Consider the following 24,639-nt stretch of genomic DNA (forward strand, 5'->3'; position numbering starts at 1 on the left):
CCAGCTCCCCGTAGTGCTGTCAGCTGAAGTATGTTGTTAAAGTGTCGCGAGTCTCGGCAGTGGAAATAAAACTCTTCATCTGCGGTACGGACCTCGATAATTCACTTTTTTTCCTTACAGAGCGAACATATTTCTTCATAATGTGACGATTTGTTGAAAATGTGAGCGAAAGTCTCCGTGCGAGTCTGATTAGTTCATCGGTATGCTAACAGCTCGAGCTGCTCAGCAAAACATTTGGTTTATTTGCGTAGAAAAATAGCTTATAACTACCTTAAGGCATCATGATCTGTCGTGCAAATGTTTTATATGACATGTATGTTGTATGTGTTTACAGTTCAATCATCTAATAAACTCAAGCGAACCTTTCGGGATTAACACGTATAGTGGATCAAAAGTATAGTTTGTTGTATTTCGCGTGGATGTTTCTAATATTATGGACTGTTTTAAGTATTTGGGGTTACGTGTCTTCTTACATCAGACATTGTAAACTGTGAAGTTTTATACTAACTCAACATAAAAACATTTGAGGTTTTTACACAATAAGTCAATCAGAAAAGGTTAACACTCACTATCAGTGTTTCACAGAAGCCTCTTCATGACTACATCAAATTATTCACTCTTTAATATTTACAATAAAGAATACTTAATATTTGAGATCATCTGCGCAATTGTCGCAATTGTCAAGTGCTTAAACTTACAGTTTTTAGTAAAGCCCCTGACAATAAGGGTTAAGATTCTAATGAATGTCTTTAATGACTCATAGATCCATCAGTCATGGGGAACACAAGTGACCGAGTGTCTGCTGACCGGCACGGGTCAAAGCCACAGCGTTCAGACAGCGGCCATAAAGACCTGGAGCCCAGCAAAATGATGTTGGACAGCACAGACGACCCCAATATCTTCAACACACATGGATCAGAATCTAAAGTATGCAAATACACTCAATCTGTTTCTGTTCTCATCAAATCTTATGTTCCCAAATAAATAAAACATAAAAGTATTGTTGTTGTTTTTAACTCAGTGGGCCTACATTAGATACTTAGTTATGACCAGTTGTTGAACACGTCGTTTTAAAACTTTAAAGCCAATGTTTTGTAGAAAGTAAATACTTAAACAGTAGACAAAGCCAAAATATGAAATGCCCTTATGAGAATTTACTTGGTTCAAAAATGATAGAAAGCACTTGCTCTGTCACTATTGGCATGTAAAGATGAACATTAAGATGACATCTTTGTGAAGTTACTGTTCATTCCTGTAATTTGGCACCAAATAGTTTGACTTTCTTCATCATTTGAGTATTTTTTTACCCAGAGAAATTTTTGATTTCTTGATAATAAATGAATAAACACTCACCTAAAGGATTATTAGGAACACCATACTAATACTGTGTTTGACCCCCTTTCCCCTTAAGAACTGCCTTAATTCTATGTGGCATTGATTTAAAAAGGTGCTGAAAGCATTCTTTAGAAATGTTGGCCCATATTGATAGGATAGCATCTTGCAGTTGATGGAGATTTGTGGGATGCACATCCAGGGCACGAAGCTCATGTTCCACCACATCCCAAAGATGCTCTATTGGGTTGAGATGTGGGGGCCATTTTAGTACAGTGAACTCATTGTCATGTTCAAGAAACCAATTTGAAATGACTCGAGCTTTGTGACATGGTGCATTATCGTGCTGGAAGTAGCCATCAGAGGATGGGTACATGGTGGTCATAAAGGGATGGACATGGTCAGAAACAATGTCAGTTAGGCCGTGGCATTTAAACGATGCCCAATTGGCACCAAGGGGCCTAAAGTGTGCCAAGAAAACATCCCCCACACCATTACACCACCACCACCAGCCTGCACAGTGGTAACAAGGCATGATGGATCCATGTTCTCATTCTGTTTACGCCAAATTCTGACTCCACCATCTGAATGTCTCAACAGAAATCGAGACTCATCAGACCAGGCAACATTTTTCCAGTCTTCAACTGTCCAATTTTGGTGAGCTTGTGCAAATTGTAGCCTCTTTTTCCTATTTGTAGTGGAGATGAGTGGTACCCGGTGGAGTCTTCTGCTGTTGTAGCCCATCCGCCTAAGGTTGTGCGTGTTATGGCTTCACAAATGCTTTGCTGTATACCTCGGTTGTAACGAGTGGATATTTCAGTCAAAGTTTCTCTTCTATCAGCTTGAATCAGTCGGCCCATTCTCCTCTGACCTCTAGCATCAACAAGGCATTTTCGCCCACAGGACTGCCGCATACTGGATGTTTTTCCCTTTTCACACCATTCTTTGTAAACCCTAGAAATGGTTGTGCGTGTAAATCCCAGTAACTGAGCAGATTGGGAAATACTCAGACCAGTCTGGCACCAACAACCATGCCACGCTCAAATTTGCTTAAATCACCTTTCTTTCCCATTCTGACATTCAGTTTGGAGTTCAGGAGATTGTCTTGACCTGGACCACACCCATAAATGCATTGAAGCATCTGCCATGTAATTGGTTGATTAGATAATTACATTAATGAGAAATTGAACAGGTGTCCCTAATAATCCTTTAGGTGAGTGTATATAATAATATATAAACAATGCGTAACCGTTTTTTAGCCTGTTTTTGATTCTTTAGCTGCTTTGTAAACAGCTCATCTGAAATCTAAATGACCTTTGTTATGACTGAATAACCTTGTTGTTTGTGAAAGTCCTGCGGGGACTTGCACAAGCTCACCAAAATATATTGTTTGTAGTGACTAGTCATGGCAGATATTATTCAAACTGTTGTGTCAGGCTCTAGTTGACAAGGACGCCCCAGATTTAGAGGACATGGTCAAGACGAGTCCTCAAGCCAGACCGACCGTGATCCGCTGGGCTGGAGGAGGGAAAGAGGTCTACATCATGGGCTCCTTTAACAACTGGAGCACCAAGATCCCACTCAATAAAAGGTTCTACAGTTCTGATGTCATCTCATTGACGTGTCATAATCATTTGTAGGCCTCGTTTACACTGTCAGTTTAATGTGACCCAATTCTGATATTTTTGCTCATATGTGACACGGTTTTGTTTTGTTCTACAACCGTGTAAACAGGGAAAAAAACAAGCTTTTGGATATTTCACATTGAAATGTCCATGCAGTAACAGACAGGTGTAAATTCACGAACGTGTCAAAAGTTAACAGCAACAAAATGATTTTAAGTTTATGCTGTGAACTGCATACTTTTACGAATTAAGCGTTTAGTCGATCGTGATGAATTATTATAGCAACCTTTGTAAACACGTCAGCTTACTTCTTAGATCAGACAGGTTTGTGTTGTTTCCAGGCGTTCCGTTAAAGAACGCAACATGCACATCTAACGGAAATCCTGTGAAATTTAACCAATCAGATGATGACTCTGAACATGCTGAAGTGTTTCCAAAAAAGTGTGCCAAATGCATCAGACCTACAGCCAACGGATCATGGGCTTGACGTCTGAGGCTGAGAATACCGTAAAACCTTAAGTAAGAAGAACCGACCCAGCCGTTTTCAGAGGTAGTCACAAAATCTGAATTGGGTGTCAAGACTTGCAGGTGTAAATGGGGCCTTAGATGAATACTGTATCATCTCTTGTTTTCTTTTCAGCCATAATGATTTTGTAGCAGTCTTGGATCTACTTGAAGGTGAACATCAGTACAAATTCTTTGTTGATGGCCAGTGGCTTCATGACCCCTCTGAGGTAAAAATATTATGATCTGCCTTTAAACGGTTCATGATCTTTACACAGCACAATCAGGACAGTGTAAACATTACTTCATCATTCAACAAGATCATTCCTCAAATACAGAAAGAGACTGATGAAAAAATATGGTTACATACACAATGTGTTAAAATATAAAAAAATCACTTGAGGAATGCTTTATATAATTTGTTCCATTTACATTATACCAAATGTTTCCATAATGTTGAGGTCCAGTGAAATTTGAATCTGTGAAATGTGCATTGCCTGTCAATAGCGTCCGTTTTCAGTTTTACTTTCATAGAAACCACAGAAACACAACATAATACTATGGGCCCTATCGTACACCCGGCGCAATACAGAAAAAAAATTGACTGTACTCCAACCTGGTCTAAAGTCAACGCCGCAATATATTTTGTTATTTAAGGGGCACATTAGTAGAAATTTTACCTTTGAGCGGATCCGATACCGTGCGCTTTAAACCGTGTACGAAGATCGTGAAAATAGGGCCCAATGTCACTTATTTGTAGAAACAGTAAAGCAGCATTTTCTCTACTTTCCAGTATATCAACATGAAAACACTCCAATGTTTTATGTGACCTCTATGTTTAGTTTACAACTTTTTTTGTTGAAATAAAATGTTAACTTGAAATATATCACCTAATTTATGAAGACGATTTCTGAGAATCATATAATTGGTAAGAGAAAGGCAATAACTCCCGTAAATCTTGCCTTTGTCAGTGTATCATCAAAATTCCCATTTGTAATTGTCGTGAATAAGTGAGCATAGGTGGTGAAGCTGACACTACCCAACTGATGTGGAGCGTGTGCTGCTATGACGAGAAGTGCACAAACTACAAGACATTTGCTCAACAGTTAATGAATAATAACAGCATCTTATAATTCCTCCACATGATAACTTCATCCACTTTGCTCCTATTATTCCCTCTGCGTAATGATTAATGCTGCATTGTCATTGTATCAGGCACACAACGGGGCCTTGAAAATATCACTGTTGTGTCTGTGACTGTTGGAGAATGGCTCACGTCACGTCACTCATCGGCAGGGCCAGACGGAATCTGCTGACTTTTTTTGTTAATTCTGCGCAGAATTTATTTCTTAATCTGCGGAATTCTGTGGAATAGTTTTTAAATTGTTTGAAATATGTTATAAATTAAAAAATGTTTTAAAATAAATGTGTTAAAAGATTTGAGAGAATGGGCCTTTAAACTTTACAAGTAAAATCAAAAATAACATTTATTTGAGGTTTACAATCAATCAATACACATGTAATTGGAATAACTAGTTTTCTAACCCTAACCATGTGTCATTTATAGTATACATAACAAAAAGAATGGAGAAAATATTTAATGTTATTTCAGCTAATTTCAGAATAGTCTGTTTGAAACGAAAGACAATAAGTAATTTAACAGAGAAAACTTAGGTATATGCAATGTAGACAAAAGATTCCCGTCTGACATCATTGTCACGCGAGATCAGATGCTCTTGTGATACTTTGATATCATCTTGTCATCGGACGGTTTGCGTAAATTGCGTTGAGCCAAAAAGTGAAAAGATAAAATGTCTTTAAAGTGAACTACTATAGAGGAGCTAGGCCGGTTGTCAATTCCAAGAACCAAAAAACTAACATTTTGCGTTAGGTCGCATACCATTTATATTAGAAATGCAACAGCTTGGGCAATTTTCTCAAAAAGAATATCACAATCAAAGAATCACGATCCCATTTTAAGATCCAGATTGTATTTGTACACTAGCATTTACAAATCAGCTGTCAAAATTGCAATTAAACCTAAATAAAAACTGAACATGTTTTATAAACACCATTATTGAATATAGACCTACTTGTTTATTTATTATATACATTTTACATGCAGAATGACATATTTTTATAATGATGATCATACATGTAAACTGTGTTCACAGCTTTAAACTCTGACGATCTCAGTCGTGTTTTTGACTCCTTTAATGGATCTTTCAGTGATACTGTTTCAGCACAGAAGAAAGGAATTAATGTGGAAAAAAACATAAGCGCTTTAACAAACTTGTTTGCTCATTGCATTGTTATGTGTGACTTTGCTGCGTCTGCGGCGCTTCTTAAACTCAAGTATAATGTGTAGGCTAAGCTTGCTTTTATCAACAAAAACATGTGATGCAAAACGAACAAGACAACCATATCGTGTGGACATTTATATAGACAGGCTGCTTAATTAGTGTTTTTTACTTTTGCTTTGCGTGAGGTAAAATTCTCTTGGTCTGTAACCCTAACCCTACTTTAGAAACGATCACGATCTATAAGATTCGCCTGAGAAGTAGACTGTGGATGTCTTTGGAATCGATTACGTCATAAAATCGCCAGATTGCAACCCTAAACAGCAGAGTACTTGATGCGTACTCAATCAAATACACGGTACTATTCCACAGTTTCCGTCTGGCCCTGCACATCGGTTTGTTCTCAATGCACATCACCAAACCAGAAACACAAAAGAAAACTTTAGCAGAATGTTCTAGTGGTCTTATTTCTCTTCCTCAGGGTATTTGATCTTTTGTTCCACATGTGAGTAAATATTGACTAAACTGAAAAGTGTATGTTTTCTCTTCAGCCTGTGGTTACCAGTCAGATGGGCACCATTAATAATCTGATTCATGTGAAGAAGTCCGACTTTGAGGTATTTGATGCACTGCAGGTGGACTCGCTGGAGTGCTCTGATACGTCAGGTGAGATCCATCTGTCTGAACGTCACATAGAAACTTTGTGGAATCACGTTATTCGGATGAACACAATAAAGTTGAGTTGTGGATGTATGTGCTGATCCTTGAGTCTGTTTAGATCTGTCCAGTTCACCGCCTGGTCCGTACGCACAGAACATGTACATGTTTAAACCTGAGGAACGCTTCAAAGCTCCGCCCATCCTCCCGCCTCATCTCCTACAAGTCATCCTTAACAAGGACACCAGCATCTCGGTAAGAACCTCTCTCTGTCTCTCTGTCTCCCTCTCTCAAGATTCAAGATTCAAAAAAGCTTTATTGGCATGATAAAAAAGTGTTTTACATTGCCAAAGCAGGAGAATTAAATATAAATATTCTGTATAAAATAAAATAAGAGTATCCTATATAAGAAACAATATGTACACATCAATACAGACATAAAAGTGCAAAGTATTGACAAAAGTTCTTAGTGAAAGTGACAGGATCCTGTCATAAGTGTCAGTTTGTGTGTGTTGTGTCAGTGTTGTGTCAGTGTTGTGTTGTGTTGTGTCAGTTTGTGTGTGTTGTGTCAGTGTTGTGCTGTGTCAGTGTTGTGTGTGTTGTGTCAGTGTTGTGTTTGTTGTGTCAGTGTTGTGTTAGTGTTGTGTCTGTGTTGTGTGTGTTGTGTCAGTGTTGTGTCAGTGTTGTGTTGTGTCAGTTTGTGTGTGTTGTGTCAGTTTGTGTGTGTTGTGTCAGTGTTGTGTTGTGTTGTGTTGTGTTGTGTCAGTTTGTGTATGATGTGTCAGTGTTGTGTTGTGTCAGTTTGTGTGTGTTGTGTCAGTTTTGTGTTAGTGTTGTGTCAGTTTGTGTGTGTTGTGTCAGTGTTGTGTTGTGTCAGTTTGTGTGTGTTGTGTCAGTTTGTGTGTGTTGTGTCAGTGTTGTGTTGTGTTGTGTCAGTGTTGTGTTGTGTTGTGTCAGTTTGTGTGTGTTGTGTCAGTGTTGTGTCAGTTTGTGTGTGTTGTGTCAGTGTTGTGTTGTGTCAGTTTGTGTGTGTTGTGACAGTGTTGTGTCAGTTTGTGTGTGTTGTGTTGTATCAGTGTTGTGTTGTGTTGTGTCAGTGTTGTGTCAGTTTGTGTGTGTTGTGTCAGTGTTGTGTTGTGTCAGTGTTGTGTTGTGTCAGTGTCGTGCTGTGTCAGTGTTGTGTCAGTGTTGTGCTGTGTCATTGTTGTGTCAGTGTTGTGTTGTGCTGTGTCGGTGTTGTGCTGTGTCGGTGTTGTGCTGTGTCAGTGTCGTGCTGTGTCAGTGTTGTGCTGTGTCAGTGTCGTGCTGTGTCAGTGTTGTGTCAGTTTGTGTGTGTCGTGTCAGTTTGTGTGTGTTGTGTCAGTGTTGTGTCAGTGTCGTGCTGTGTCAGTGTTGTGTCAGTGTTGTGTTTTGTCAGTGTTGTGTTTTGTCAGTGTTGTGCTGTGTCAGTGTCGTGCTGTGTCAGTGCTGTGTCAGTGTTGTGTCAGTGTTGTGTCAGTGTTGTGCTGTGCTGTGCTGTGCTGTGTCAGTGTCGTGTCAGTGTAGTGTTGTGTTGTGTCAGTGTAGTGTTGTGTCAGTGTTAGTGTGTGTTGTGTCAGTGTAGTGTTGTGTCAGTGTTGTGTTGTGTCAGTGTTGTGCTGTGTCAGTGTTGTGTGTGTTGTGTCAGTTTGTGTGTGTTGTGTCAGTGTTGTGTCAGTGTTGTGTTGTGTCAGTGTTGTGCTGTGTCAGTGTTGTGTGTGTTGTGTCAGTGTTGTGTTGTGTTGTGTTGTGTTGTGTTGTGTTGTGTTGTGTAAGTGTTGTGCTGTGTCAGTGTTGTGTTGTGCTGTGCTGTGTCAGTGTTGTGCTGTGTCAGTGTCATGCTGTGTCAGTGTTGTGTCAGTGTTGTGTCAGTTTGTGTGTGTTGTGAAAGTGTTGTGTCAGTGTTGTGTCAGTGTTGTGTCAGTGTTGTGTTGTGTCAGTGTTGTGTTGTGCTGTGTCAGTGTCGTGCTGTGTCAGTGTTGTGTCAGTGTTGTGTCAGTGTTGTGCTGTGTCAGTGTTGTGTCAGTGTTGTGTTGTGTCAGTGTTGTGTCAGTGTTGTGCTGTGTCAGTGTTGTGTTGTGTTGTGTCAGTGTTGTGCTGTGTCAGTGTCGTGCTGTGTCAGTGTCGTGCTGTGTCAGTGTTGTGTCAGTGTTGTGCTGTGTCAGTGTTGTGTCAGTGTTGTGCTGTGTCAGTGTTGTGTCAGTGTTGTGTCAGTTTGTGTGTGTTGTGTCAGTGTTGTGTTGTGTCAGTGTTGTGCTGTGTCAGTGTTGTGTCAGTGTTGTGTTGTGTCAGTGTTGTGTTGTGTTGTGTCAGTGTTGTGCTGTGTCAGTGTTGTGTGTGTTGTGTCAGTGTTGTGTGTGTTGTGTCAGTGTTGTGTGTGTTGTGCTGGTTGTTGCTCTTCTGTCGTGACAGGACTTGACGTATCTCGCCGTCAGGTTTGAGCTGATGGGCTTTTCTCTCAGTATGTATGAGATCTTGTCCTGTTGTTGTGTCAGTGTTGTGTCAGTGTTGTGTGTTGTGTGTGTTGTGTCAGTGTTGTGTCAGTGTTGTGTGTTGTGTGTGTTGTGTCAGTGTTGTGTGTGTTGTGTCAGTGTTGTGTTGTGATGGTTGTCGCTCTTCTGTCGTGACAGGACTTGACGTATCTCGCCGTCAGGTTTGAGCTGATGGGCTTTTCTCCCAGTATGTATGAGATCTTGTCCTGTTGTTGTGTCAGTGTTGTGTGTGTTGTGTCAGTGTTGTGTGTGTTGTGTCAGTGTTGTGTGTGTTGTGCTGGTTGTTGCTCTTCTGTCGTGACAGGACTTGACGTATCTGGCCGTCAGGTTTGAGCTGATGGGCTTTTCTCCCAGTATGTATGAGATCTTGTCCTGTTGTTGTGTCAGTGTTGTGTGTGTTGTGTCTGTGTTGTGTGTGTTGTGTCAGTGTTGTGTTGTGTTGTGCTGTTTGTTGCTCTTCTGTCGTGACAGGACTTGACGTATCTCGCCGCCAGGTTTGAGCTGATGGGCTTTTCTCCCAGTATGTATGAGATCTTGTCCTGTTGTTGAAACTGCTTGAAGTCTTTGTGGAAGTTTGTGAACTGGGGGAAGAATGTTTCTCTGATGTCCGTATAGTTTGGACACGAGGTTAAGAAGTGCAGCTCTGTTTCCACTTGTCTCTGTGTGCAGTGTGGACACAGTCGCTCTTCTCTTGGAGTCCATGTCTGTCTGTGTCGGCCCGTCTCCACAGTGAGCTTGTGTTCACTGAGTCTGTACATGGTCAACACTTTTCTTAGTTTAGGGTCTGATACGCTTTTGAGGTATTCTGCCGCTTTATATTCTCTGTTTAATGACCGATAGCATTCAAGTTTACTTTGCTGAGCTGTTGCTTCTGTCCAGTGTTTGAGATATTTTTCTTTTTGTGTTTTTATTATTTGGTTAATTCTGGCTGGAGTTTGGGGTTCAGTTGGACACGTTTGGGGTTTTAGAGTTAGTTCTGAGATCAGTTGGATGAGACAACTTTTCTCTGGGTTCAGCTCCTGGTGACGTAAGGTTTTGTGATGGAGTGATTCTGTATCGCTGTTCTTAAGGTGGTTATAGAATTTAATCGCTCTTTTTTGTATTTTAATTATTAGAGGATATAGTCCTAATTCTGCTCTGCAGGTGTTGTTTGGGGTTTTGCGTTGTACCCGTAGAATGTTTTTACACATTTCTGTTTGCAGGGTCTCAGTTGGGTGTTTGTCCCATTTGGTGAACTCTTGGTTGGTGAGGGGACCCCAAACCTCACATCCATAAAGTGCTATTGGTTCTATAACGGATTGGATTATTTTAAGCCAAATTCCAGCTGGGATGTGGATTTTTATATTCCTTTTGATAGCGTAAAAAGCTCTTCGTGCCTTGTCTCTCAGGTCGTTCACTGCCTTGTTTAAGTTTCCGGTGTTACTGATGTTTATACCGAGATATGTGTAGTTTTGGGTTTGCTCTAAAGGCACGTTGTTGAGTTTAAAGTTGTGATGTTGGTTTTGTCGACTATGCCTTTTCTGGAATATCATAACTTTGGTCTTTTTAAGGTTCACTGATAGCGCCCATGTTTGACAGAAAGTGTGCAGGATGTCTAGATGTTGCTGTAGACCCTCTTTTGTGGGTGACAGCAGCACCAGATCATCTGCAAACAGAAGGCATTTCACTTCAGTGTCTAGTAGGATGGGACCGGGTGCTGGTGACTGTTCTAAAGCCCGAGCTAATTCATTAATGTAGATGTTAAATAGAGTAGGACTCAGACTACAGCCCTGTCTTACTCCACGACTCTGGGAGAGGAAGTCTGTGTGCTTGTTGCCTATTTTAACTGCAAATTTGTTATCCGTGTACATTGATTTGATGATGTCGTAGGTTTTTCCTCCAATGCCGCATTGAATAAGCTGAAAGAAAAGCTCCTCATGCCAGATTGAGTCAAAAGCTTTTTTAAAGTCAACAAAGTCTCTCTCTGTCTCTGTCTCTCTCTCTCTCTCTCTCTCTCTCCTATCGGTGTTAAGTTAACTCTACTATCGGTTAAACTGTTACTAATATTATTAACATAATGTAAAAAAAAATTTGCATTGCCGGGACAACCGTGCCATTTGAAAGGGTGTCCAGACTGTCCACACATCACATATACATGTTACTTTATTAATATAAAAACTTTTTTTCAACAAATTTTCATAATTTGTTAATTATTCGTCAACTGTAGATGTGTCTCAGCTCTTAAGTCTGGCTGACAAACACGACCTCAGGAGGACGCAGCCTTCGAAATGAGTAGGCTAAGCCTGTCATGATATTGTCAAATCATTATGCATAACACAAGAGATTTTCAATAACAACAAACAATAAAGCAAGGTGCTAAGTGATTGCTGTAGGTCTCTTCAGATCATCAGCACACAGAGGGAATCGTCAAATGTAAACATGGAGATAGACATCGTGAAACAATGCCAAACACAAAATCAAGACCAGACCTTCAATGTCAAAAACCACACAGAGCTGACTGATATTCTTCGAGATCTCTCTTTTGTTCTGATTTTGTCTAAAGCACATGCTTTTCTGGGTTTGAGTTTCTTTAAATGATTCCAGATTATTCAGTGGGTCACAAGACTCTTATGATTGAACAAAAAAACATCAACAGCAAAAAAGTAATTTGATATTTTTTAGACTATTTGACTTTGAAAGCTGTGCGTGAAAGCAAACCGATTCAATATCTGCAGTCAGGTGAGATGTGTCAGAGTTGATGTCTGTGTCATTATTCTTTTGTTATTGACGTTACTATTTGTATGTATGTGACGTTATTGGCGTAAGTCATACTAAATAAAACGTCTCCTACATCAGAAATCGTCATGCTGTGCTTTATTCATCAGGTGTAACCCTATCTGAGGAAATGTCTCCGAGCACATTTTAAAAATAGTATTCCCACAGTTACTAAACTTTTACAATCTGATGATTATTATTATTAATGGAGTCTTGGGTTTCGTTGAGAGTGTGTTTGAGGTGTTGTTGTGTTTTGTCGTGTATTGTGTTGCTGTAATCCCGGAGTGCTTCACAAAAGTTTTGTCTGATTTCAGGTTTGTGTTGCTTTCTGTGTCATTCTCGTATTTTGGGGACCAAAACTGTATCTCTGTCCCTCTCGTTCTCTAGCGCTGTGTTTTTTCTTCTTTCTTTCTTTCCTTTCCTTCTTTCTTTCTTTCTCACTCTTTCTATTTTGCTCTCTCTGACCTCTCTGACCCACTCGTCTGCTCTCTTTGCATTATTTTCTCACTGTCTCACTTTTACTCTCTCTCTCTCTGTTGCTTTCTCACTTTATCTGTTATGTTTTTCTCTATCATGCTCACATTTCAGGAGAATATAATTAGGCCAACATTTTATGTTCTCTCATTACAAAACTTAAATTTGATTTACTGAAAAGTTGACTAATTGAATGGTAAAGAAAAATCAACCAAAAAAGGACCAGAGTATGATTGTGAACTCCTTCAGTAGTGTTTAAAAATATGATGAAATATCAATAAATGACAAGAAGATTTTTTGTAAATTCGTTAATGATGATCAAATAAAGAAAATAAATAACTGACTAAGCATTTCAAGGAAGTATATACAATAACATAAACATGCATACTCTCCCTCTCCCCTTTTTTAAATGTAGACAGTAGAACTGTGCATTTTGGATTTGCATTAAGGATACTTTGTGTTTTCTGTTTCAGTGTGATCCTGCCCTGCTGCCGGAACCAAACCATGTCATGCTGAATCATCTGTATGCGCTCTCAATAAAGGTTACAGATCCTTATAGTGTGCTGTGCCATTTACATTAATATTAACATGTACGCATAACCCATACTGTACTTGTGGGAGAGTCAGATCAGCTGCTGATGCAGGGAACCTCCGTAAACACTTGTGATTAATATGCGGGAGGCGCTGCAGACGTGCGCCAACGTTGAAACCCGTCCGTCTACCATGTGTTTACATAAACAAATGTGGGAAAGTAGTGCTGCGGGATGGAAAATCACGTTGCCGATTGGCCAGGGCCGGTCACTGTAGCTCACTCGTCTGCTACAGTTATTGGCGTGTTCTGTACAGTAATGAAAAGAGGTCACACCACAACAAAATGTGCACTCACACAAATTCTCCGAAATATATTTTGAGGTCAGACAGGTTGAATTTAGGGAGCAAATGCGATTAAAATGCTCGCAATTTCGAGCCCAAAATCCCATCATGCCAATTGCGTGAGGATGTTGTGTTCTCGCGAGACCAGTTGGACCTCGTCACATGAGTATGTGCAATCCCTGGGATCGAACCCATGACTTTGGTTGACGCCATGCTGTAACCACTGAGCTGCCAGACATTACACGAGTTGCATAAGCTGTTGTTCAGAACAGAATATATAGATATGTAATGCTACAAACACTTAAATTTGTCTGCTCTTTCTAGTTTTTGTTTAGTTTAAGCATAAATAATACAGCTGTAACTTAATTGACCAATTGTGTTTAGAGCTTTAGTGTGACAATTGAAATGAATTTTCGGACTATTTTCTCTCCTAGGATGGTGTGATGGTTCTCAGTGCCACTCATCGCTATAAGAAGAAATACGTCACCTCTCTGCTGTACAAACCCATTTAATAAGTGCAGTCATCGTCCGTCTGAGCTGAGAATGCACTAGAAACACGTTTGACACGTATACATCGACCGTATCAGCTTGACATTTTAACGCATGTGTGTTCTAATTGAACAATTTACCTTTTTGTCTTTAAACACCCAAGTTGATTTTTGTCATATTTTCACTATTTTGCAAGTACAATCTTGAGGTGTACCATGATGAAGCCCTTTAACAGCAATCTATCAGGATTCAGACTTTATCGCTGCAGGTGCATTGATAATGTGTGACAGGTTTATAATGTAAAAGTTTATACTTTGTTGTCCTACTCATTTTTATCAGCAGGGAGAAGAATACACACGCTTCTACGGGTCCTTCATTAAAACAAAATTAAGTTCAGATTGGATCGTTCACATCGGTTTTTCTTTCAGTCCAGTTGCTCTATGATGTTACACAAAATTCAACTACAAGAGTGTGTATTGGTTATGTTTCAAAGAACCCATTTTTAAGACCATCAGGTTATAATGTTACAGGGCTTTCTATTATTATTTCTATTTCACCCTAATATTGTGCAAATAAGCACTTTAACTTGGTTTGTTTCACTGTATCAAGACAAATGAGACAAACAGTTTTCATTTTATCATGTAGGAATGTATTTATTTAGTCACAAATATTTCCTATGTTATACAACACATTTATATATTACTCTGTATCAAATGTTTGGACTAGGTGATGTGTATACAAATGTTTTGATGCTGTGATCCGAAAAAGTGTGGCGTTATATTTATTCACTGGAGTTTGTTTTAGTCCAAATGAAGGTAGATATCATATATCTTTTGGTGCTGTATTTTTTTGGAAAAAGAAAACAAATTAGATTTGTTTTCTTTTGTGAGCTCACATGCACTGAAGGAACGTTTGTGCAACATTTGTTTTGCATTTTAGGTGATGGGTGTTTTCATAAAATAAAATAGCGATACATTCAGATTGTCTACTCATTTTTCTTTTATTTACATTTTAAGAAGCTGTAATGGTTAAAGTTCCACTTGTACACACATGAAACACACAAAATGAATATGAATGCTTTTGACTTTTTATCATTTTTTATTTTAAAAGCAGCTTTCATAATGCAACATATTTGTTAGCTTCAGACACAGAGTGCGTTGGCTCTTGCGTCGGTACCTTTTATTACATTACACAATCATATGTAACTATGGCAACAATTAAGCCTTTAAGCACTATATACATACTATACAGTTTAGTTTCTCAACTAACATTTGCTCATCTTTATAAGCTTTGGCATGTTTTCCAAAACATTCACTTAATTAAGACTTGCGGTTACTTTTAAACCCATTTGTTCATTTTTTATCTCCGATACAAGACATTATGGCGCTCACACAAGACCTAAGCATTTCTCGCTAAAGAGTGCTTAAATGGCTGTTTAAAGGCAAAGCCGAATGGACTAGTGATGATGTTTGCGGCCTTGAAGTGTTTTCCTTCTTTTTTTATCAAATGAATGCAAAGGCAACTCCAAAACGCTCTAGGCAACTTCTACAAGTGATGTTTTGATTGCTGCAATATGATAAGTTGGCTATTGCACAGCTTCCCATGCTTTGAAAACTGGCTTGTATGGCAAATTGCAAACATAGTGAACCACATATATAACAGTCATATATGTACATCTGTGCAAAGCATTAAAACTACACAGCACACATCTATTGCCTTCCATTGGATGCCTTCCAAAAATGACATTGGCCTTGTTATTGTAATATCTTAAACTGGTCCCACCGAAATCATGCCAAAGTTTTTCATGTACACTGCCATCGATAAGATGTGCACAAGGTCTGCCATATATTAATGCACACTTATTCCATGTACATAATATACATTTAAAGGTGGAAATTTGCAGATTTCTAGAGTGAACAGGCCATTCATAACCAATTTCACCACCTTAATCAAGCTGAAGTCAGTTTACATGATGGCATCAGCATTAAAACCTCTAGCAATGTCAGTGTTAAAGGAAATTACCCATCCGAACTTTGGCACGTTCTGGTGAACCTCAAACAAACAGCTGCTAGTTTACTTTTTATTCAGCTTCTTCCATGCAAATACTACACATACCATTTCGTACTAAAGAATACAATAGTGTCAAGCATGTGAAAGCAGAACATCATTTAACTTATTGCACATGCATTAGTTTAGGTTAATGCAGATCTGTCCATGTGTCCGAACAGAACTACGACTCAAAGTGGTAGCCTCTGGGAGATGGGAGGTAATGTCACATCAGTCTCTTTGTGTCTCAGAGTGGCATAAGTGCAGAGATTTATATAGGACATCAATACTTGTAACGGTCCACTGTTTATCATGGCAACCACACACATTCTATGGCAACAATAATGTAAAACATTTATTTTAAAAGGCAAAAACTTCATGTCTATTCTGAAAGTACAGAGGACAAAATGAGAGTGTTAAAGAGGAGAGGTTGTGATGGGTGGGATGCTTTAATGCAACACACCCCCGCAGCTTTTCTAGATTGGCTGTTGATTGGCTGTTGTCATGGTGATCTCTGAACGTGAGGGGGTCACAAGACCCCAATCGGAAGACCCTGCAGAGACACCTGTGAGGCTTTTCCCTGCATAACAGGGAAATAAAAAGATGACATATAAATCACTCTTTTTGTACAGTTACACAATTACAATACGGTTCATTTTCACATACTGTACACACACAGAGTCTGTTTGTTGGACTGTTGTAGGGTTAGAAAGAATTCAGCTGACATAAGAGTTAGCAACAGCTGTGAAATATGCACAACAATGAAGGTTGTACAATAAAATCAAAACACGGTTCATAGCGCCTGATTCTGACTGAACATTAAGTGGTACATTTACAGCAGCTGTATAAGAAGAAAAACTGTTTTAAGTTAGCCAGTCTGAGTATCAAAGGGTTAGGCTACTGTTTGGCGTGTTGACAAAATGTTTATATGCTCTCCTACTTGTAAGTTGCTTTGGATAAAAGTGTCTGCCAAATGAATAAATGTATGAAACATAACATCATAAACATGGCACAAGCCAGACCATTACCATGGCAAAGGGCAGAAGAGGAGGAGCTTAGAGAAGAAATCCTGAACTCATTCTTCTGAATACATTTAGAGAAAAAGAAAAAGGAGTGAAAGAGGTGTGAACACAGAAGAATTATCCAGTACATCATCTCTTAAATCAGCTGATCCTAGGGCCGCACACTAAATCGTTAACAAACCGCACACTATTCTCACGTTCTTCATTGAAGTGCGGTTAAATGCTGCTGCATCTGAAAGACAGAAGGCGCTCTCGTGCATAAACGCCAAATAAGCACCACAAAAGAAGTACAACAGCACACGTAGGGTGTGTCTCAATCAGCTCGCTTGTTCAGTAGTGAGTGCACTGATGAGGGATTCCACCATTTTAAGGGCTCATTCACAAAACATTTCCAGTGCACTGAATTGTTTATAACCTAAAACTTCCCACAATGCAACTCAAAACCCCTGACCATCCATTCTCCCTGTTCCCTTACCGGAAATCAGGTGACATTTTTCGAAACCGTTAATGGAACGAGAAAACTTAATAAACTTCATGAAACGTGACATAATATGTTTGTTCAAATATAAACACATGTTGCTAGTCAGGCAGGGAATCTACTTTATGGGCGGATATGTAACTGAATAATGATAGTGTTTTTCATAATGTACTTTCACCAGTGTTGTACAATGAAGTCATAGAGGTGTGGGTTTTGCCTGTTGTTGATAAATACCAGCTGTGAATTATCACAGTGTGCTTAGCAGTCACATCACACAAAAATAGGTGAACAGTGTCCCAGTGTGAAGTGAGCCAGGGTCTTACCAGTGCCCGAACCCCTGTACACCATTTACTACTGTAATTCACCACCTCGGGAGCTGATTGAGACACAGCCGTAGTTCCAGAAATTGCTTATGGAGATCTTTCTATTACTGTTTTTCAAGCCTTTTCAGGTATTTTCATGATAATAAAGTTTTATAACAATGATGTTTGACGTGTGTTGCTTTTTCAAATGCACATTATAAGCGACTCAAACTCATAGTGATATCAGATGGAGCAGCACTTCCTACTGAGCTTCACAAACAAGCTGCACATAAACACAGTCGAAACCGTCGCGATATCATAATCTCACTAGATTGGTCCATTTACATGATATTTAGTGAAAACCGTGATTAATGGTGCAGCCCTAGTCAATACACATTCATCTCACCTCTAGATTGGCTTTGGCTTTTTTCAAGACATCTCGAGTCCTGGACACTGCAACACAGATGAAAGACACTTCTGGAATTTATAACCACTCCTCAAACCAACCAAAGGAACTTACCTGTGTCCTGACTGGCATGAACTAAGTGTTTACTCTCGATAATGACATCACTGTTTACTGATAATTGAATAGTAGAAAATATGTGGTGTCTAATGAATTGAGAGAAATCTTGTGTACTCACGCTGGTTAACAATGAAAGCCTCCATGCTCTCTTTAGTGCGGTTGGTGTTTCGCAAACGCTGGATGGTACCTTGCAGAACTTCCTCCTGCTCAGCGATTCTCAGATGCAGTGACTGGATCTCATTGCGCATGGACTGCTCCTGTGAGACATTTACACGTCATTTCATGTTTTGCCTTCAGTGAGTGTGACATTAATTCTAAAACAAGTATGACTTCCAAACCGTGTGGATGAGATGGGCAGGGCCGTCGCTGCTCGGTAGCGCTGCGCGCCAGAACATCTTCAGCAGAGACGCGGCCTCATCTAGAATTTGCCGCAAAGTCTTCGTGTTGGAGAGCAGGGTCTTTACGGCCTCATATTCCAGCCCCTAAAACAGACAGAAAATTACTACAAGTCCACTGTTGGCAAACCCTTTCATTTGTAAGCGACCGTTCAGCATCACCTTTCCGCTGTTGATCTGCAGCAGTGCAGTGTTGAGGCAGGACTGAAGCGCAGCCTCCATGCGCCTAACCAACCCGCTTCCCTCCAACACCTGCTGCTGCAGTGCGCTGTAGTCATCCACGTGACCGATCACGTGACGCCCGTTACAGTTGGCAAATGAGCCGTCCGGAGCATCTCCTTCCAGATCGCTGGGACACTCCAGTGAGTCTGACATAAAGATTGCCTGGTTACTTCACAGTTCTACATTATTAGCTACTTGACAGGGACTCCCCACAGTTACCTGTTAGAACAGTTTTCTTTTAAACCACAATAGATTCACTTGAAAACTATCAAGATTTTCCCAATAAAGTTAACATTTATGCATTTGGCAGATGCTTTTATCCAAATCGGCTTACGTTGCATCATACTAAACATTAGTTTCGTAGTACGTTACTCCACCCAAAAACAAACAAACTTGGGAGGAATTTTAAGTGTCAGGAATTAAGAACGTGCTGAGAATGGACACACCTTTAGTTATGCAGTGTTTTATATGATTATTTCAAAGTTGATGTAAACTTTAAAAAACTAACAACGAACAACACCTATCAACTGTTTTTAACACTGTTTCAGTGAGTATTGTCTCATACTGTATGCACAGATGCAGTTGACACACATGCACACACACACACCTGTGGTGTTCACAGCGTTCTCCTCCAGCTCTGAGAACGGAGAGTGCAGAGGTCCAGATGAAAAAGGGCCGACATCTCTGACCGGAGGAGAGGGAGACGGGTCTGTGAAAAACACATATCTGTATGTTAAAACACGTCGCAGTGTTCACATTTAAGTCGAAGGACAGAAGAAAGAAAAGAACATGCGTGCAGGTTACCATGCAGTAACTGTCTGCGGTAAAGCGCATCTCTCAGCGGGCTGACAGGAAAAATGGGAGACGGACGCAACTCGACAAACTGATCCAACTGTTTCTGCAGCTGAATGCGGAGAGCGCTGTTCTCCTGGACGCTGTGCTCCAGCTGGGCCCTTAGAGCCCGAACCTCCAATAACAGCTCTCGCAATTCCACTGACGGGTACTGCACCTCACACGCGTATCCTAAACAAAGAGTTATGATGCTAATGATTCTCACTAATAACATGATTTCAGTATATTTCTGAATCTGTCACCATTTACTCACCCCGTAAGTTGTTCTAACCCTGTATCAATTTCACACCGTATTTCAAAAAACACAACCAATCATCTAAACACCACAAAAAAATACATTTTGTGACCTTCGGAATGAAACTTTGCGACTCCATTTTTTATTTCTATTTTTTTTACAAATACAATTGGTAACGCTTCATGTTTGTCTATGAGTTTTGCTAAATAGTATTTAAATAGTAGAACGTTATATTTATTTCCTGTAAAGTGCCAGTTTAAAAGATACAAGCTTTGGGGTGATTTTCTGACCATATCAGGAGTTTTGTGCTTGCTTGTAAAACTTAAATATCACAACGATTATGCTCAATTCTTTGTGGGAATCATAAATCGTTATCAAGATTACAATACGATTAATCGTGCAGCCCTAATTCTTCCAAATATATTCCATATTCATTTATATAGATTTGGAACAACTAGACGGTGAGTAATTGATGACGGAGTTTTCACTTTGGGCTAAACTATCCCTTCAAGTCTGTCTAGACTCATATGTAAAGTATTTACTGTAAAGGTAGAATTTCAGTGTTACCTGTGGAGGCGCTTTTTCTCTCTCTCCACACGCGCTCGTACAGCTGCAGTTCACACTGAAGGGAGTGAAGCAGTTGTCTGCTCTCAGAGAGCTGCTGTTGTAGTAAACTCACTTCATGCTGCAGTCTGGGACAAAACACAAAGTCTTTCATTCATCTTTAATCTGATTGGCTGAGCAGCCGAGGGAGAAAATGGATTTAGGTAGTTTCATGTTTAGTACTGTAAACTTGTCTCTGATGAGGAAACGCTTGAGCCGGGAGAAAGATTGCCATCATTTTACTCACAGCCACAAAATATGATGCTTTGGTCACTTTTTTATCATCGATTTTTATTGTCGGCTAAGAAGAAATATACAAACTAACAGGCTCAAAACATCTTGTTGTTTACAGAGTGTGTTTGAGTTTGTTAGACCTGTTGCTGTGCTCTTGGCTGTTCTGTCTGTCCTGTCGCAGCTGCTGAATTTGTTGACTTTGACTACAGTTGTGTGTCTGCAGCCGTCTTAACTCCTCCTTCCATCTCTCCGCCTCTAACTCCGCCTGCTTCAAACGAACACGGCCTGAAAGTACAGCCTCCCGAAGTTGCTCCGCCTCTTCACTTCTCTCTATCATTTATCATCAAATATTATGATCAGGTCAGTACAGAAACGATAAGTGTCAGTGTTCACGTGTGTGTGTGTGTGTGTGTGTGTGTGTGTACCTGTGCTGGCTTGTAATCTGGACTGCAGTTCTTGATTTTCCTCCTTTAGTGCTCTAATCTCATTGGTCAGTTCATTGACTGTGTCATGACCCCGGATGTAAATGTTTGCAGGTGTCACTGTAGAAACACACAAGCAGTCGTTACACTGATCACATTCCCCAAAGTTCACCACTAACCCATTCTTACAAGTAAACATCAAGTGTCATCTGTGATCCGTGTTTATTTAATGATCATAGCACGCACCCACGCACGCACGCACACACACACACAAACGCACACACAAACGCACACACACACACACACACACACACACACAAACGCACACACAAACGCACGCACAAACGTACGCACAAATGCACGCACACACACACACAAACGCACGCACAAACGCACGCACGCACACACGCACACACACACACAAACACACAAACGCACGCACACACACACACACGCACGCACGCACACACACACACACACACGCACGCATGCACGCACACACACGCACACACACACACGCACACACACCTGTCTCTCGTGCAGCTGCGGACAGACGTCCCTCTAACTGTTGTCTCAGTCTCTCATTGGTTCTGATGGAATCTTCCAGGCGCTGACGTAAAGATCGAATCTCTGTCAGGTGTTCTTCAATCACATCCACACCTGTCAATCATTATTAAATGTGTTACGTCTATAAATGAATGCAGAGACTTTATTTAAGTCCACTGAAGATAATTCAGCTTTATTTGTAGAGTACGTTCAAAAAACTGTTTTCCAGAGACATGTGCATGTTAAAGGACTGAAGGACTTTTTCAACTTAAATGATGCCACTAACGGCCCGTTCACACAGACCGCTGATCCCAGAAAACCGCCAGAACGCAAACGCATCCCGGACTGATCCCAAAAGTGATTCCGTAAAGGGGACATACGGGATCAGTCTCAGAAATATAGTTAAGCGAGTCATTTTGGTTCGTTCTTAAATCGAAAACTAAAACTTGACCAAAATTTGTCTTTAGCTTAATCATGGATGAATGCAAGAGTCCAAACGTCAGAGTCAAGAAAAGCATTGTCTGCTTTTTATCAAAAGTCATTAACATGAAAATACACAGCGCATTACTAAACACGATCACTTACAAACCTTTAAAACAGTCTGTGTGCACCTGCCGTGCTCTTGCGCTGCGGAGAAGACCACCAGCTTCTGTGAGACCCTGATAACAGACTAACTCCTAACTTTCACCGTTGTAAATAATATAAACATGTTGATCGTATACCGACCTAAGTGATTATTTATGGTTTTATAGCATTATGTGCAATATGCTTTATTATTCATTGGATCTCCGGGAACTTATTCCGAAATGGTTACAAAATCTAAATCCTAAAAAACTTTTCTCAAACTTTGTTTTTAAAAACTGATAAGCTTTTGTTCATCCTATTACAGAAAAATGATGTTTTTTTATTGCATAGGCAATGTTGCAAAAAGACTTATTCAGTTATATGTTTTCATTAAGGATGTGTAAACTTGTGTCTTTACAAGATCTTCACGAGATGTGTGTGAACGCACAGATTCCAGAAAATCACTGACAGTGTGAATGAATTAAATCTAACGATCTCGGGACTAATTCCAGGACACATCCAGGATCTCTGTGTGAAAAGGCCTTAAGTGAGATGACTGTCTCACACACACACACACCTGATTGGCTGTTTCCAGACTGGAAATAAGACGACCCATTAAAGCTTTGAATATTTGCCATGGCCCACAATGCACTGCTCTCCATCAGGCTTGTGTGTGAGGGGTGTGCACTGTGTCCTGGTGCATGATGGGATACGGGTGTGTAACTGAAGGATTGGGGTGTGTGTGCTGTGAGCTGATAGCTGGAGAGTGAATGAGGGGCGCTGAAAGCTGTTTGAGAAAGAAGAAAGAAATCCAGTTCAGACACACGCACAGCCTCTGTCGTGTCCTTTCAATATCTCACTATTCCTGACTATTAAACTACAAGCAGATACAACACATACACAAAGAGCACAACGCCTCATGTTTCACACTTAGTTAGTCCCACAATCACACACACATGCTGAAACATGTGCGCTCACTTCTCATCGGTGGCCTGTGAGCGTTCAGAGTCCCGCTGTCTAGAGCTGGGCATGAGCTGGGGTCAAAGTTCAGGTTGGCAGACCAGGACAGGTTTTGACTGAGAGGCTTGGAGTTGGACAAGACTCCAAAAAACAAACCTGTAGATGTTTGACCAAACAGTGAGTTCAATCCCATCAGAATTACTCGAAGTTCATCTGACATCCTTCAATTCCATCTCGATGATATCTGTCACGTCATGTGACTTTAATATATATGCTTCAAACAAAGGTTTCGTTTAGAGACATTCAATCTCTCTTTTGGTCATGTCGCCACTATACTGAAGTGAAATGTTCTTAAACGTGTGGTGAATGTAGGGGAATGGTGCGCGTTCTTCTTGGACGAGAGCACTTCGATGCATGCGTATTAGGTTTGTGCATTGAACGGCGCATGGGGCTTGATCGTATTGGACGCTGGGGCTCTTACTCACAATGCAGAAAAGTGCTCTTGTTTAAGAAGACACTGACACGACAGAGGAGAATATATCCATTAAAGTCGCTATTTTATTTTGTTTTTGGCACATAAATCATTCTCGTCACTTCACAATTCAACTGATCCACTATGAGCGGATGGAGCGATGTCACATGTCTTTAGTGCTTTCCTGGACCTTGACAACAACTGACACCATGATGTCTATGAGGAGGCCTGGAAATCTCTCGGATGTCTCCTAAATATCTTCATTTGTGATCCGAAGACGCCGGAAGTTCTCGTAACATGTTTAATGTCATGTGAGAGAGTAAAACATCACACAAAGTAGATTTTTGTGTGAACTTCCCCTTTAATGTTTTATATAACATCGCATTAAATAATAAAAAAATAAAACATTGTGATGTGTGGATGGTATGATGTATGAAGCATTGAGACTATTGTGCAACGCTGTTTTGATGTGATTTGTAACTTCAAATTTAGTCTTTTGTGACGTGATTATTAAGTGATGAACTCGATTGGTGTTGTCACTATTTTAATGGGAACTTGTATTCACACATGTTTGTGTGCGTGCGATTGTTGTACCTCTGTCTTCTTGTGCAAAGTCATTGGCCACATCCATGTCTGAACACACATCTAAATCCTCATTGGTGGACACTCTGTCATCATAGACAAATGAAGTGTGATCTGATTGGTCTGTAGTCTCAAAAGGGGCGGGGCTGCTGCAGGGCGTGTCAGGTCGAAGTTTGGTGTGGATTTGATCTCTCTGCTCTTTATTCAACCTGCTGACATCACAAAGAACATTAACATCATCATTGTGGTGTAACATGAACAAACAATCATGTATTTTATTTTAAAGAACACACTCGCCTGTGCGGCAGAAGCTCGTGAGGCGTTTTATCATCTTCCTGCTGCTCTGGACCTAGAGAAACATTTGCACATCTGAGCCTATACTGTGCCCTTAAAGTACTGTATGTACAGTTTTTGCAATGGAAAGTAGATACATGCGCAGAAAAGCAAATATGCACGCACTGGGACACACTAAAGCGAAGCGGAAGTGGCTACTGTTGCCTAGACAACACTTTGATTGTTAACAGTCACGATTATCCAAATTCAGCCCTGCTTTACATTTAAGTCTTTATTCACACGTCATTTCTGATGTAATGTTAACTGTTTACTTACATGTATTCATCACTTATTTAATTATATAAATGCTGTACTATTTTCGAATTCTAT

General features: G+C 40.2%; 2 protein-coding genes across 4 annotated transcripts in view; one reads left to right on the forward strand and one right to left on the reverse strand.

Moving 5' to 3' along the window:
- prkab2 (protein kinase, AMP-activated, beta 2 non-catalytic subunit) lies at positions 1 to 14,497 on the forward strand. 3 transcript variants are annotated; one of them, XM_079453045.1, is made up of 9 exons: positions 1 to 84; positions 764 to 927; positions 1,933 to 1,989; positions 2,769 to 2,923; positions 3,598 to 3,691; positions 6,313 to 6,427; positions 6,540 to 6,673; positions 12,630 to 12,698; positions 13,464 to 14,497. In XM_079453045.1, the coding sequence occupies exons 2-9, from the start codon at positions 775 to 777 to the stop codon at positions 13,539 to 13,541; spliced, it is 855 nt and encodes a 284-aa protein (XP_079309171.1). In that variant the 5' UTR covers positions 1 to 84; positions 764 to 774; the 3' UTR covers positions 13,542 to 14,497. The 3 variants fall into 3 exon arrangements, with proteins under 3 accessions (XP_079309171.1, XP_079309172.1, XP_079309173.1); XM_079453046.1 differs by lacking the exon at positions 1,933 to 1,989; XM_079453047.1 differs by lacking the exon at positions 1,933 to 1,989 and having other exon boundaries at positions 12,630 to 12,679.
- Positions 14,496 to 24,639, reverse strand: part of LOC306892457 (myomegalin) — a 22,657-nt gene continuing 12,513 nt past the window's right edge. Inside the window, exons 25-40 of the mRNA XM_079453583.1 lie at positions 24,274 to 24,325; positions 23,989 to 24,185; positions 22,941 to 23,078; positions 22,540 to 22,749; positions 21,381 to 21,512; positions 20,856 to 20,972; positions 20,571 to 20,760; positions 20,161 to 20,285; positions 19,311 to 19,529; positions 19,114 to 19,215; positions 18,447 to 18,652; positions 18,228 to 18,371; positions 18,008 to 18,146; positions 17,773 to 17,819; positions 16,593 to 16,647; positions 14,496 to 16,144 (exon numbers count right to left, since the gene is read on the reverse strand). Of these exons, the coding sequence (XP_079309709.1) occupies positions 16,041 to 16,144; positions 16,593 to 16,647; positions 17,773 to 17,819; positions 18,008 to 18,146; positions 18,228 to 18,371; positions 18,447 to 18,652; positions 19,114 to 19,215; positions 19,311 to 19,529; positions 20,161 to 20,285; positions 20,571 to 20,760; positions 20,856 to 20,972; positions 21,381 to 21,512; positions 22,540 to 22,749; positions 22,941 to 23,078; positions 23,989 to 24,185; positions 24,274 to 24,325 (2,177 nt within the window). The 3' untranslated portion in view covers positions 14,496 to 16,040. The remainder of the gene's footprint in view (positions 16,145 to 16,592; positions 16,648 to 17,772; positions 17,820 to 18,007; positions 18,147 to 18,227; positions 18,372 to 18,446; positions 18,653 to 19,113; positions 19,216 to 19,310; positions 19,530 to 20,160; positions 20,286 to 20,570; positions 20,761 to 20,855; positions 20,973 to 21,380; positions 21,513 to 22,539; positions 22,750 to 22,940; positions 23,079 to 23,988; positions 24,186 to 24,273; positions 24,326 to 24,639) is intronic.

Source organism: Barbatula barbatula (assembly GCF_947034865.1).
Source record: "Barbatula barbatula genome assembly, chromosome: 3".
Lineage (NCBI taxonomy): Eukaryota > Metazoa > Chordata > Actinopteri > Cypriniformes > Nemacheilidae > Barbatula > Barbatula barbatula.